General features: G+C 30.7%; 1 protein-coding gene across 1 annotated transcript; it reads right to left on the bottom strand.

Annotated features, from left to right (window-relative positions):
* LOC107454620 (uncharacterized) lies at positions 1 to 10,081 on the bottom strand. Its single transcript, XM_016071866.3, has 5 exons — positions 9,947 to 10,081; positions 7,409 to 7,532; positions 4,049 to 4,188; positions 1,527 to 1,701; positions 1 to 267 (listed from the first exon to the last, which is right to left on the bottom strand). Exons 1-5 carry the CDS (start codon positions 9,984 to 9,986, stop codon positions 81 to 83), a joined length of 666 nt encoding a protein of 221 aa, XP_015927352.1. The 5' UTR covers positions 9,987 to 10,081; the 3' UTR covers positions 1 to 80.
* Positions 10,082 to 16,380: the final 6,299 nt, after the last annotated feature.

Here is a 16,380-nt window from a genome sequence, read left to right as displayed (position 1 = left end):
TAAATAAAGTAATTTTTTATTACGGTTAATTTATTCAAAGCGTTTGAATTTCGATCTTTATCTCTGCAAGAACAATGAATTCATTTTTTCAACTCAAACTTCAATAGTTCCACGAATTCTCTGATAATAGGTTCGTGCTCTTCTCTGCAATATCTTTTCGAGATCTCACTCTTTTCAAAAAACCAGAGAACCAGTTGAAAAGCGCTTTCATCACATTTATTCTGATTTAATTCTGTTCCAAAGCATCCGACTCCATAAAAAGTATCCCTGTAATAAAACTCAAATATCAGTGGAATGAAACATATTTTATTTCAAACTGTCAATGAAAAATGTGATAACAGACATAGGTGGGGATTTCTTTTATTTTAAATGCATGGATATCTACACAGATTTCGGGAATAAATAAGAGTTTCTAAAATGTAAAACGGTTTTGGACTGAGCTTTGAGCGTGTTTAATTTCATGAAGTTGTGACCTAGGGGGTTGATCAACTTTAAGCAAATAAGAGTCGAACAAATGGCCGAAACTGTGTGGATATGTCTACTTAAAAATTGTCGTCAAAATACTCATTGGATCGAAAATATTAAATTAGACGAGTGAAATATTTTCAAAGATGAATCCAATGATACCTAACTCGACCCCCAATCTCAGAACCTAAGAGAGGGGGTTGAGGAAACTTGAAAATCCTAAGTAGAAATCTCAATTTTTTGTTGCAAGATTTGTATTTTCCAGAAAGGAAACCCGATTTCACTTTCAGAAAATTAACCCAATGTCACTACCATTTCAGTTCATAGATGGCACTGTAATTGTAAAATGAAGATGTCTTAAGAATAGTATTAGAAATATTTCAAAAAATATAATTCAGAACGTAAAATTTCTTTTCTTGCATATGCTTATTTTTATTTACCTATCTATTAATAGTACAATGTATTAGTTTATATTTTTATGTGTGTTACAGTTTCTTCCTGTCCAAATGGTTGGGGAATTCAGTTGAAGTTTCCAGAGTAGAAATGCTAATTACAGAACAGTAAGGAACAGTCTGACAAAATTTCATTATCACAATTACCATTAACGCTTATCGAAAGGATAACTTAAATTAATTTTTGCTCAGTTTTTTACTCTGTGTCACTCTTTTAATTTCATGGGTGGTTGGCGTTGTTTTATTTTGGGAGGATAATTAAGATAGTTTTTAGCCCTTTCTATAAAGAGCGGATAATTGAACATTAACAAAACTGACATATATTCTGACACATTGGATTTCGATTGTATTTCTTTTTACGCTATTTCTATGTTTTGTTTTCTTTTCATAAATGGAGTATTTTCCAGCATACATGAGGGGAAGGATTTCTTAGTTTCAGGTTCCTAGAACAAGTGTGTAGAAAGGCAGATAGACGAAAAAATTGCTAAACTAGGTCATATTAAAAATTACTTTTTCCTCAAATGTTAAAGTTTGCTTGAAGACTTTTTAATGAAGTTGTTTTATTTTTGTTTTCAATAATTTAGATCTTAAATTTATAAATAAACTTACAAGCAACGGGATAACTGCGTATATGGTTCTTCTTCGCCTCTGCTTATGATAGCATCAATTTGATCGTGGATATCTGGCTGTTCTAACTCCAAAACATCAAGATGTCTTCTACAGAAACCCACCTTTTGCAAATCGTCCACCGTATTGGCTATGCAGTCTGCGTTGTTAACTAAATCTGGAAAGAAAGCAAGTGTTAGTTTTTAGGTGTGTTCCACTTGATTTTGTGATATAACTGATAACAAATATATCATGGAGTGCCATTATTTTATATTAAAACTAAAATTGTATGAATTTATCATTTTCTTTCAAATAATTTGTAATGTAAGAAAAATGAAACAGTTTTCCATGATAACGGCTGTATACAGGCTAAGAAGACTAGATAGGGTCAAAAATCATCAATCCTGGAAATATCAGTTATATCCTTAGAGATTTTAACGTGAGAAAAAAATTTGTTGCCTTCCTATACAACATATAAACAGCCTTGTTTCTAATTGACACGGAGTGAGAAAAGAAGAGAAGATCTTCTAAATTAGACAGTAAAGTGGAGGCTCATTAATTGTGTGGGATTGCTTCGGCTATCCTGGGACTTTCACCAGGCTGCATGATGGCTTTTTGATCGTCAGGAAATGCTAGAAATTTAATTATTATAACATGTTAATAGAATTTGCTGCTCACCTTGGATTTTTCGACAGGAAGGCATTTTCATTTGACATTGTAAAAGCGTACTAAGTTGTGGTTTTTCGATAATGGAGTGCATGTGAAGAGATATCAGGTTTATTTTCCGTAATTTAAATTCCCAAGAAAACAACAGTTTCAGTTTAGGGCAGAGGTGATATCATTGCAAGTTAGAATGCTATTGATGGTACTGTCTTCCAGGAATTAATAGATCGTACATTTTTGTCTTATAAAAGCATGCCGAATATGTGTGCTATTAAAAGTTGTAGCTTTAACTCTCATTCGATTTTTTTCTCTACTCTGTTTAGAAACATTGTTAGTTATTCCTTGTAAATACACATTTGTATACGTCTTTTTTTTTAAAAATGTATTTTGTTTTTATTGGGTCGCTTCATGTCCGTTAATGGAACACAATCAAGTCGGTTTATTTCATTCAGTTAATTGCTCCAGAAAAAGATAATTCATCTGGAATATTTTCAAAGTTTGGGGTAAAAGATATAGATTTGAATTTCTTGAAATAAACGTTTACCTTAATCCAAGAACTAGACATAAAAATTATCCCTATAAATAAAAACGCAAAACTGTGCTTTTGACAATTTAAATACTCTAAGAAATAAATAAGGGTATAATAAAACTTTATTAACGCACGTCATTTGCTTGACTTATTTTATCCGGAATAAACGTGGCAGCTTGAAAACAGAAAATGTTTTATTGCCTTATATTTTATTTTCATTTATATACCACAAAATAGGGCCCACGCTGGACCCCGAATTACATTAAAATTTTCTATTTATATCTCCTTGAATTTTCTTTTTCATAATATGCTTATTTTTCACTCATTGACTTTCCTAGTCCGGTGTTACTAACTGTATTTTTCTATTATTCTAAGAAATAAGAAAGTAGTAAAAACATTTACAAAATTTAGAGCTTTATTTTTACGAGAGTTCCATAAGGTATCCCGCTTCGCCATTTTTAATGATGACAAAAATTTCATCTTCTCTTCTCCTTGTTTCCGACTTTTTACTCGTCAGCGGATTTATGGATCTGGTCTGACATCGTCAGACCTTTGGAGATAAGTAACAATAACACCAAAAATTTAATACAGTAAAATATTTATTGATTAATAGCATCTCTGAATTAAAGTCATGTTTCTCATTTTTTACTTTAGAATTTTATTGGATTTAGTGAATTTTTACTGAAACTTTTTATTTATAGCTGCAGTTTGGCATAACGATTGCATTGATAGCATACACTATCTAGCCGAAAGTACCCAAACACACATCCAAATTCTCAGAGATTAAGTATGTTTTTTTTACAGTATGGCTTTGGTCCTTTAAATATAAATGAGGGTCGGTAGGGCTCTGGGCCCATATCCGAGAGTTCGTGAGTTTGAACCCCGCCGGCCGAAAACTCCTCGTGTAGTAAAGTAACTGATGCACGTTAAATCTTTCGAGTCGCAAAAGTCTTTCATGTTCCCATAAAAAATCAAAACCTCTGGAGGTACTGGATTGGAGATCGATAGTTCTCTGATTCAGGTCAAAATTACGATCTGCGGATGAATGAATGGATGTATGAATGGGTTCACCCTATAAACGGATGCGACGTATGGTGTGGCAGAAGTCGAATTCTTGGCCATAGATGGCGCCACTGAAAAATAAAAAGCGCACACTCTGACTTAAATCTGCTCGGTTTCACCAAGTAGGCTTGCCGTGTGGCAAATGACATTAGAAACAACAACATATATAAATGGTGTAATAACACAACGTATATATATATATAATTANTATATATGTAACAAATAATCAAACTAGCAAACAAGTAATCTAATAATCAAAAATAGGTTTTACTTCCGTAAATTGGAGAATCTTTATCACAAAGGTTTAACAATACACCATTTTTAAATACTGGCTTGGAAGGCAATTCCTCTTCATCAAGGTCACAACTTTCAATAAATTCGGAAGCACAATTGTGGTAAGAGATCAAATTTCTGAATGAAAAATACAAAAATGAGTCAGGTAGAAAAAAGCAGTTTTTGATCAAATAAAAAACCATACTTTTTTCAACTTTACATACTTTTTAAAACTTTTATTACATATAGATGAAAAGCTGATACAATCTTTTGCAAAAGTTTACCGAATGAAAAGCAAAAATGTTTAATCAAAAGTTAAGAAAGTAATCAACATGCTAAATTTTTATGCTTAATTTGTGGTTTAAAAATGGGAAACTTAAATATGGAAAACATTAAATGGGAAACATTATTATTCATTCAAGGCACATATATTGCTCAGTGTGTTTAAGAATCAGGAATTACGACAATGTCTTTAATTTTTCGCCAATTACCGTCATGGGTAATAGATCGCCATATTAGATAACCTCGGGAAAAGATATCGTTTCTCTCTGTAGCTTTATCTTCTTTAAGGTTGGCTCTTACAGTCTTTAAAATAAAATAATAAAATTAAAATGATAAGCAAATGCGTCATAAGGCATTTTAATGAATTGATTTCTTTTAATTTCAGGTTTTTAGCTTCAGAGTAGTGTCACCCTAATCATTGTATATTACTTTTAAATTGGTCTTTTTTAGCTAATTCGGAACTACTTAAAATTGTGTGATTCCTTTAACTTTTTCTACCATGTCTTAAAAAATTTGCTAGACTGATGCAAACCTGGCTTACTCTTGTTTTATGAATTAGCAATGAAGTGTGATTCATAAATTTGATATTTCGTTCCCACTTTCCCCTCTTAGCAATGGGAGTCAATACACAACAACAATTTAATGAGCCGAAACATATTAATTATGCGGCAGGTTTTTGAATGCCTCATAGTTGAGCCCCGAAAGATTTTTCTTTAGCTAATTGAGAAACTGATTAAGGAAGACTCAAAAGTAAAACTCAGCTTTTAAACACTCCCACCTTTTGCTTGCATAAATCTTTGTCTCTATCACTAATTGTAAGAATTCGTACGAATTCTGATAAATAGTTACTAGTTGAACAATTCTGAAATTAGACACCGTAGAGATAGATGTTTGCTGTACAAGGAATATGGCCGGGATAGCCTAGTTGGTAGGACGTTGGGCCCATGTCCAAGACGTCGTGATGTTATATATGCTGCACGTTAAATCTGTCGGGTGAAAGACTGGTTGACCTGGTTGGTAGAGAGCTGGACTCGTGTTCGTGAGAGCGAGAGTTCGAATCCAGTCGGCCGAAGAATCCCTATGAATTAAAGCGTGAATGGTGCATGTTAAATCTTTTCGAGTTCTAAGGACCTCGAAGTTCCCATGACACATCAATAACTCTGGGGGAACCATGGTGGCTCAGAGGAACTGGGTTCGAACCAGCGACGGCAGGTTGATACGAATTCCCCACCCTGCTCGCACCGATCACAGTGTTGAAATAAAGTATCCTCAGTGGTAGACGGATCATGTCAAGCTAACCATGGGAAGTTTTCATGCTTTTCCTCTCCATGTAATGCAAATGCGTGTTAGTTCCCTCAAAAACTCCTCCACGAACGTAAATTTCTTCCTATACTTGATCCAGGAGTTCCCTTGTCTTCTGCATTGGGTTCAAAATTACAAGGTTACGGAGTAGAACTAAGGTAGCAACTTAAATTTGGGTCAGCTTCTCAACGATGGTTATTGAAAAAATATCTGTCATTTCACAAAATCCTCCATATTCTCCTAACAAATCATATCTCTGGGGGGTACTGAATTGGAGATTGATCATTCTCTGGTTCAGGTCAAAATTACGGTGATTGACCGAATGTATGACGGAGTCCATCTTATAAACGGGCAGTGACGTGTGTGTTGGCTGAAGTCGTATTCTTGGTGTTGCCATCGAAACTGCCTTAAACTCGCTTGCATTTCACCAAACAGGCATGCTAGTATTGGCAAGGACCATTAAATACAAAAACAATTACAAGGAGTATATTTTTTTCTACTCTGGTATACCAGCTTCGTTAGAAAAAATTTTGGTTTGTAATTTTTTCAAACTATAATTAAAAACAAGAAATAAAAAGTCGTATTTCGGTAATTTGCACAGAAAAAAAAAATTGGAGGCACAGTTGTGGAACATTCTAAACCCTCTCTAATAATTATTTTATATGGAGTCTGAAAAGTTACGGCGGGAAAAGGCAAAAACGTGAGAAAAGAAAGTTAGTTTTGTTAGTGTTGAAACCGGTATGCATTAAAATAAAAATATATCAACTTATTTTACTTTTTCAAACAATAAAATAAGCATAAGCTTATGGCTCTTCTAGATGAATAAACACCTTTACTTCATCGCGTTTGCTCTCAAGTGCGTAGTTTATTTCTTTTACTTCAAAAAGTATATATTACCTAAATTTATTAATTATCATTAGCATCAATAATAATATGTCAATTTTTCAATTTTCTCTTAAACAAAATAAGAGTCACTTTCCCATTAATTTTGACTTTAAATATATAAATATTTTTTCTATTCAATTACCGTTTATTTTAAGTAATTATTTGTTTTAGAAAAAAGTTTAAAAATAATTAATATAAATAAAAGAAGACGTGATATTAGATTTAAAAGTATGAATTTTGTGACGCAGTCCACGAGTGATACCACTGAATGAAATTCATTGTTAAAGTTACGTGGCATAGCTAATATAAAAAAATTAAATATTTACTTTGAATACATGCAATAAACTCTTTTTTCTTTCAAATAAGCTAGCAAATATGACTGGTGTTATCTTTAGAATATGGGATAAGTTGAATCGTTATAGTTAAATTTAAGACAATGACTAACCCTTAGTCTATTAGAACATCCCGTTTCGTTTTTTGCTCATCCCGCTTGAACGGTTCATCGTAGAATGTTCTAACGTCGAAGGTGCCTTTTTCTCGTGTTTTAAATTATCTATTATGCAAAATTTCATCGATTTCGGTTGGATGGTTTAGGAGTGTATGAATGATACACACACGCACAGACATTCATTTTTATATATGTAGATAATCAAATATATATATCGAATTATTATCGATTTTATCATCAGTAAAGTGGAAAAAGCATAAAAAAACATGAAAACCAGTTCGATTGGTGGGAGAAAATGACATTTGGTTTGCGACTTTTTCTGAAAATTTAAAGTTTACATTAATAATCAAACTGGTTTTGATCCATTTATTCCGTTTGTCAATGCGGTAATTAACGTACTGTGGCAATTGCGCACGGGTCTACCGAAGATAGTACTTTTACCTGCAAAGCAAGTCAACTTCATCAGGCGTTCTGGGAAAATGCTCATTTAGTGGGACATCACATACTCTATAAAGAGGCTTGTCACAGTGGCTGATTTCACTTTCCTCCCCAGGAATCAGTATCCCTGTAAATAATAATTAAAATTTAGAAATACTATTATTAAGTAAATATTATAAGAGATAAATGTTTCAAGGAAAATGGGATATCCAAAAAATATCAGATGTATAAAATGCCTTACTTTGAATCTGTCACCTTCTTATTGATATCTGCCACCTAAAATGTATTCTATTTTCTCGCATTACTATTGAACTTCAAACCACTTTTAAAACTTTATTCTTTTGTGTTCACCTTAGCTTTTTTCTGATGTTCTAACTTATTAATACATTTATAGCAAGTAGAAAATCAATCTTAAAAGATAGTGCTCGTAAAAGTCATAGTCTCCTGTAAATTTTCATAAATTTTAAGGAAATTAAGTATTTTTATTGGTATTTTAAAGGATAGTGTTCGTTACAATTATAATATTTTTCGCAATTGCGTATATTTTGCGAAGTAACCGACAATATTTGCTTCAATTTCGGTTTGTGAACCACTGTGAAAGTCTCTATAAAAATAGTTAAGGTACTTTTTTGGAATGCTATTCAATTCATGATGTCTTCGACATTCTTAAAAAATTTACATTTTATCAATTTTTTCTGTATTGTAGGCATCATGTATTGATTGGGAATATGAATCATTCGCCATATTCAAATCAATGGAAATCATTTGCGGCATTCCTAAAGATACTGTTTAGGTCTATACTGATGGTAGTCGTAGTATGGTCCATACTGATCGTACTGGCAGTGCCATTTACATTAGAACCCCTCTCCTTGAGACCATACTTAAACGACACAGCTCTGATTATTGTTCTGTCTTTAGAAGGGAACTAATTGCGATCAATGTAGGGTTTGATGCTATCTTGTTCCACGAAAGTGATTTTAGAGAATTATGGATATTATTTGACAGCCGCAACTCACAACAATATCTAAGTGGTTGGTCCTCTGCAAGTGACAAACTTAGTGGTAACTCTTTACTTAGAGGTAACTCTGTTCCATTAAAAGATCATCTATCGTGGTGTATACCACTTACACATCACTGGTATCATAGGACATCGCCTGGTAACCTGTTGGACATAAAAAGGGACCGCAGAATCCCGACTGGTTTGGCCAAAATTGCAAGTCGCCATTTTAAGTGCCATACTTTTGGGGGAGGCAGAAAGATCTTCTCTACTTGCAAAAAATGCTGTGTTCAACCAGCTTAACCAAAAACAAATGTACTAATTCTAGGTTACTGTAATTATAAATTTTAATGTGTTTGAAAAACACAAGTTCCAAGAACTAGATCTAAAAGCACTAGATCTAAGATTTATGTACGACATTTGACTACAGCACATAGGTGTAAAGTAGTTGCAATCGTTTTTGGAGTTGGGATAAACTAAAATGTTTTGCAGTGTGTGTCCTTTACAAAATATTTTCATGAATTATTATATCAGACCTGCAAATCATTCTCTTATTTCAGTCATTCAACCTAAATTTAGAATTTACTATTTGAAATCATGTAATTTAACCACTTACGCTTACAAGAAATTCATAGATATGTTTACAAATTCAACTCGCTGAAAGACCAAATCAGCTGTACTTCAACTCACTGAAGGACGCAATGCGTGTTATACTTTACAAAAATCGGAACAATCTTGGTTTATCTATTATATGCGTAAAAACGTCTTGCTTACTAATGCAATAATTGTTCGTCGACTTGTGGCATTAGCGAATTTGTGGCAAATATATCTTAATGTGGGGACAACGCATTTCTCGTTAAAAAAATTGCTTAGCTTTTATTATTTTTCTACGAACATATTTTTAATAATTGATAAATTAAAAAGAACGAATACAATAAACAATTATTAAAAATTACTGTTGTGAATTAATATAATATATATATATATANATATTAACCACTCATATAATTACCAACACATTTCTTTCATTGTTTGTCATAATACAGTCTCCCTTTTTCTACTCCTCTCCTTTTAGATTCTAATATATATATATATATAGTCGCTCATTTCGTTCAATTATTGGGGTCATTCCTTTTATTTTAGACGTAACATCAAAAAATAATTAAAATAAGGAAAATATGGCTTTATATTCGATTTCTAAACTATAATTATATCTGCACTAATTTATTAGAATATTTTATATGAACCCTTTAAATTCGTGATGATTGTATCTTATGTTAAAATAGAATTATTAGGTAAACATTATTAGTCATTTTTGTCACTATTCACAGAAATAAAGAAAGTAAAAAATTATTTTACTGGATAAAAATTTTATTAACATTCATGATATCTATTTCACGAAAGTGAGTTGCCTCAGAAAGACAGTTATGTATATTTTAAAAATATTAAAATCAATAACTTCTTAAATCCTGATTAATTAAAAAAAATTCATTTGTTTTATGTAATGCGCAGAATATATTTATTCAAATAATAAATCTTCATACCTTTGGCAAATGCTGCGAGGAAAATTAAGAACCACCACATTTTCTGAGGAGAATGATTTAAATGATTTTAAATAACTATCACGGGTAGCAAATTGTTTCAATAACTTCTACATATCCGGTCCGAAAGGAAACATGTTTAATGTGATAATTGTGTGTACATATCCGTTTTTTTACCTTACGTCATAAAACAATATTATATCTAATGAAATAAGTATTATTAATCAGAAAACAGTTATTAAACATAATGAGTACGAAAATGAGAATGTGAATAAAATTAAAAAAGTTTTATTTAAAAGCTATTTAAGGTACCGAAGTTGTTGTTTTATACAATTGAAGTAAGTAAACTTTAAACAAAGCCATCACATATGCACGATGATGAAAAGAATGTGACCAAAATGAAAGGGAAAAATATGTATACTAAAAAAACCCATATAGAGTTATTTCGTCGTTTTATAGTGCCGCTAGATGGGGTTACAAAGCAAAGTAATATACAAAGACAATATCCAAATATCATTCTAAATTATCTTATTTTAGCTGTATTTCCAAAGATGTTTCAATAATACCACGGGAGGTGCTCGGAAAGTATGCTTTTCTGTTGCAGCGGCAGAATAAGTTTAAAATACACCTTACATGTCTGAGAAATAAAACTATTTCTGAAAGTCTGGCTAAGACTTATGAGTATTTCCAGTCGTACTATTGATCATAAATAGGTAACATGAAAAATGTTGCCTTTTTTGTATATTTCGCATAATTTTGGACTCCATCTAGTCTCTGGATAACGTTTAAGACTTGATGCATCTATGTAATTTCTCATATTTTTTGTATGCAAATTTTGCCCTTTAAGTCTTGTAACTTTTTTTAAAAAAATAGCTGTATATACTTTAAACAATGCATATGAAAAATGCAGTTAAATTATAGTCCCGACAGCGATGATTTCACAATTTAGCAGTCTGCAGAATATTCAGAGAGGTCTAATAACGAAAATACTATGATTCAGGTCGTGACATCACACAATAAACATCATATTTTATTCACTGTTTCCAGTCAACATTTTGAATTGTTTTAATGAATCCTCTACATCCTTATCTATGTTTTATTCTTGACTACCATAATCTTATAATTTATGTTTTTTTTCAATATATATATATACATATAAATCAGGTAAAATCCGTCAGTTCATGGAGGAAATATTCTCAAATCAAATAAAGCCCAATCCTAATTGTTAACCCTATAATTCGAAGCCCTGAATGAAAACTTTAAAGTGCATCTTATCATGTAGAAGCGTAGAATAATTTTTGTAAATACGACTTCTTTGTACTCGTTTCAGTCGTTAGGAAACTATAACAACACCATTTCACAACCCCTTATACGTGTTTTTGAAAATAACTGCGTTTAAAACAAAAATTTTCTTAATTTGCTCATGCTTTGTTACTGGCCAGTTGGAAAAATGAAAGGAGGTAAAAAAAAGGCATTATCAAAAAAACATTCAAGTAACATTCGTCTGTTAAACTGTAGTTTGATGTCTTATATCGCACATTTTCAATAGTTATTCGTCACATTTTTTTGTCACTCGCAGATGTCACCAAAGTATTTGTTCCAAAGATTCAAAAAATATATTGGTGATTCTTTTTAAACATTACAATTCGGACCAAAAAATTTCTTCAAATTTAAAGTCTTCGAAATAATCTAAAATTTTTTGCATACTTCTTTAGTTACATTTATTAATATCTTAGATAGCAGTGTAGTTTATTGACATTTACTCGAGGAAAAAAAATAGAAATTCACCAAATCTTGAATGCCAGGAAGATGGCATATTAGGCTAGAAGTTTAAAAAACTGTCATTTTAAGTTAATAGTAAGTAACTCAACTTAAGCCTTTATGTTAGATGGACCATAAATTGCTTAAATTAATTCTTTTTATCTACTGTAGAAATAATATTTTTTTTGTTGTTGCTGATATGTACAGAAAGGAATTGTGTATAATAATCAATCATTAAATAAATAAATAACTTTTATTGCATCCAACCATATTACAATCATGCTTAAACTTGGTATTTGGTTAATATTTGTTTTTCCTCCTTACAGTATTAGCAGTTAAAAAAAGTTTTTTGTAACACTTCAATGTCCTGGAATTCATAAGCCAGGAAACAGACAGCCAGGTTAATGATACTGAAAGAAATTCAAATTCACCATTTTATAGCATATAACTTTACTTTAATTTAATATTTTGGACTAAGACGTTTACATTCTGCAGAAAACAACGGGGTTTCTTAAAATAACTCAGATAAATCTATGCAGTTGATGTTATTAATGATTTCAAGAAGCCAGGAAAATGACAACACAAAAACCTACTCATCTTGAAAAATGTTTTGAAATAGATTTTGAACCAGAAAATTGGTTCTTTATTCATTCAACAAGACATGTTCATATAGGAGGGTATCTAATCAATCTATTAGCATAAGATATTGATTGCTGGCTCTTTCTATTTTGGTTATAAACCACTAAGTAAAAGTAGCCAGAAAAATGACAGATTTACTTGGGACAAACAAATTATTGACAGAAAATATTATTTTAAACGAATTTTTTTTAAATAATACCCTCTGCGTATATTCTAGAAATGCTTACATCGGTTGAGATAAAAAAAAATTAGATATTGAGAAATTTATGGGAAGTTTTGAAGCTAGTTATTATTTGAAACATTGCTTGGGACATGCTAGGAAAAGGACATTTTGAAGTTCAATTAAATTTTTTAAATATACAAAACAGTCAATGCTAGTGCAAAGTCATTTTAAAATGCTAACAGTAATGCAATTTATTAATTTTTTAAAAAAACGTTCTTTTAGTATTATAGTATTAGATCTTGGAGCAAGGGACAGTGAAATGCCATACTTCGTGAGAATCACCGATATGTCAAAGACGGTGATTACGCAGCACTGATTTATCACTGCCCATGGTATCAAATTTTTATAGGAATTATTTTGAAATACAAAATCAAGTAAGGTCTCCATATTGCGATGGGATTTATTTATCGCGATTTAAAATACCTTAACGTTAAGCGAAAAATTCGAAGTAAATTTTATGAAACTATGCAATAAAGATTTATTATTGTGAAAATAAGTGAATCATAAGATTAAAATACTAAAATTATATATTTTTTTAAAAACTACATGCATTAGCCAGGTATTTATTAGTAAAAATGATTGATCAGAAATATGAATTTTCATTAGTTCTAAGTACTATAAATTTAAGTAACTCAATTTTACGATTAGTGATATGTTCCAACAAGCAGAAAAAGAAGAAAAGTATTGAAAGAAAGATTTATAAGAGAATTAATTAGGAAAAAATATAATTTTCTTTCGTAATTGACTCTCTTCAAAACTGAGTAAATTGCTCTTATTTCAAGAGAACAGTTGTTTTCCACGCATTCATTGTAATAAATGAAATTAATAAACTATCTACTGTATTAACCACTAAAAATATGATCATCCAATGTAATATATTAACCACTCATATAATTACCAACACATTTCTTTCATTGTTTGTCATAATACAGTCTCCCTTTTTCTACTCCTCTCCTTTTAGATTCTACCTATTTTCATCGACTGTGTGAAGCGAAGATCCTTCAATGTACACTTTTTGGCGGTTTGCTACAATTACTTTAAACAAATCGTAGAGTTGTAGAAATGTTTGAAAAAGGTTTTTTTTCTACCTGATGATTTTTTTACCTTAATTCCATTATAAATACCCTTTTAAATACCTCTTTCAATCTGTTTGAATAGTGAAGAATATATCTATAGATATAAAAATGAATGTCTGTCTGACGGTGTGTCTTTCACAAACTTCTAAACTATACGACCGAAAGCATTAAAATTTGGCCTACAGATAGTTTGAAGCACGACGTCACTGTCGACGTTAAAGCATTCTACGACTAACAGTTTGAGCGGGATGAGCGAAATATGAAATGGAATTTTCTGATTGGTTATGCATTAGTCATTGTTCTAAATTTTACTAGAGACTATTCAATTTTCAAATATTTTAAAGATAACATCAGTGATATTTGCTAGCTCATAACTCTATTTCATCAAAAAAAGTTTCTTGCACGCACTTTAATATTTATTTTTTATTCACTATGTCAGTATTCGCGATCGCAACGAACTATAGGGGGCGTTGTTGTATGAGACTAATACCTGCGATTTCTATATGAACAGTCATTCAGTTACTCTAGAGACGTCGTTAATGTAGCACGTAGCATTGCAACGTTCCTTCTTTATTGTGGCTAATTAAATTTAAAAAAGAAAAATGCTTGATATTCTTTCTTATGCAAACGAAAACAAAATGGTATCTCTTTTTATTAGAGAAGGAATATCCAAAACACATCGGAAAAATATTTGTACATTAACAGAAAAAAATATGTATATTCTTATAAGAGTTAAAACCTAATGCCCGAGAAATAGTATTACTAAATTTAATGATATAACATGAAAGGCCCATTTAAACTTTACATTCTATAGTTTTAAGAATCATATTAGTTCAAAAATTAAAATGAACAAAAAGTATACATAAGCCTCATAATTTTATGAAATTTAATTTTGTAAACAACGTTTTTTGACAACAATTTTTATCAAAAAATTTCAAGTTTCAATAAAAATCATTATTTAGAAACTAAGAAACGTAAAATAAAGAATGCTGACGAAACAAAAACAAAAAAAAAAAAAAATTTCTTTTTTGTCGCCATTTTTAGTGCTACGAATATTCGTCTTTGGGATTTGCCAAAAACAAAACAAGATGCAATTTTATTTTTTCAGGAGGGAAATATTTTACCGAAAAAACGAAAATGTACCAATTCCCACAACATAAAACTTTATCTTGGCAAACGTACGTTTTGGAAATGTTATTTCATTTGGAATCTTATTCATCAGAGTTCATATGGCGATATGATTGTTTTGAATCTATGCTAAACTCTATATCGGCTCATTTTCCACCGAAATCCAATTAACTATTTTGATTTTAAATAAAGTGTTTTATTTTATGAACTGTCGCAAAAATTTTAAGTGTAGATTGGCGGCACTTAAAAACCGCCAAATCTGTAGCGGCGGTGGCGTTAATACGTCGTAAGTACCGAATTTTTATTCCATACTTTTCTGAATCATATTATTTCAAACATTGGAATATACAAGAAGTATACATAAACACATAATGTTATACCATTTAATTTTTCAAAAGTATTTTGAGAACAATTTTTATCAAAAAATTATAAACTAAAAAACGGAAAATAAAGAATTCTTAGGATAAAAAAAACGATTTTAAGAATTATTAACATTGAAATAAAAACTTTCATATTGTTTCTTTTTTTATTATTCTTATAGTTCTTAATCAGACGTAAAAAACCATTCTGTAGAGAACCATCATCAAATGAAAAAAAAATATTTACAAGCAAATTTTTTATTGTAAAAATCATTGCACTTACCTGATTTATGATTCCCGGAGAATTCCAAAATGATAAGTTCCTTGTTTGAAAACTTTATTCTCAAATAATAGATACATAGTTTATACCTTCATTACTTTTAGATAACATACTACACAGCAAAATTTTATAATTGATATGAATTTGAATATGTAGCTAAAAACAGAATAGCTGAATTCTAGTTGAACTTATTCTTTCAAAATTAAAAAAAACTTACCAAGAAAACGATTTAAATTAATTAAGAATCAGCACAAATGGCACTATTTCAAGTAACTTGGATAATTTTTTATTGTTGTTTTCCGAATTATATGGATACAGAAATATATACTATTCTATAACGAAGAAGAATATGCTATAACTATTACAATTCTGTATGTTCTGAATTCATATTTATTCACTGGAATGACGAAAGCAATGTTGACTTCACTTTAATTCGTAATGAATTGAAGACAGAAGAAATGCATTTTACCTTAATACACACATCTGTAACAGTATCCGAAATCGGAAGTCATCAGTTGCAAGTTTGTTGATAATAGAAATTTTTTACAGAAGGGCTAGGGAAGTTCAAATGTTTGGCGTGTTCTGTTCCTGAAAGATTTACTAATATTCTGGAGATTTTTTTCAAGTTCTTTCTAAAAAATGGCGTCTGATTCTGTCAATGATTTCGATGGAACTAAATGAAAACGTGATAAATTAATGTCTGTTATTTACAGGTTCCCGCTAGACGGCGTACTCGAGCGTTGAGATTGCGAATTGACATGTAAGGCTACTAAAATAGGATTCATTCATGCTATAATAGGTCTAATTCAGGGGCTCTATTAACATGGTAGCATTCTTAAATGACGTCACAAAATGTATATTTCTAAATTTATCTGATAACACGTGTTTATTTTGTTTGTAGTAATTCTTTTAAAATGCATTTCTAAAAAAGTAAATAGCTTAAAATCAACGAGAATTGAGCTTAAAAAAAT

This window comes from Parasteatoda tepidariorum, chromosome 1 (assembly GCF_043381705.1).
Source record: "Parasteatoda tepidariorum isolate YZ-2023 chromosome 1, CAS_Ptep_4.0, whole genome shotgun sequence".
Lineage (NCBI taxonomy): Eukaryota > Metazoa > Arthropoda > Arachnida > Araneae > Theridiidae > Parasteatoda > Parasteatoda tepidariorum.
The sequence above is the reverse complement of the archived record's forward strand: the minus strand, read 5'-3'. Positions and strand labels throughout refer to the sequence as shown.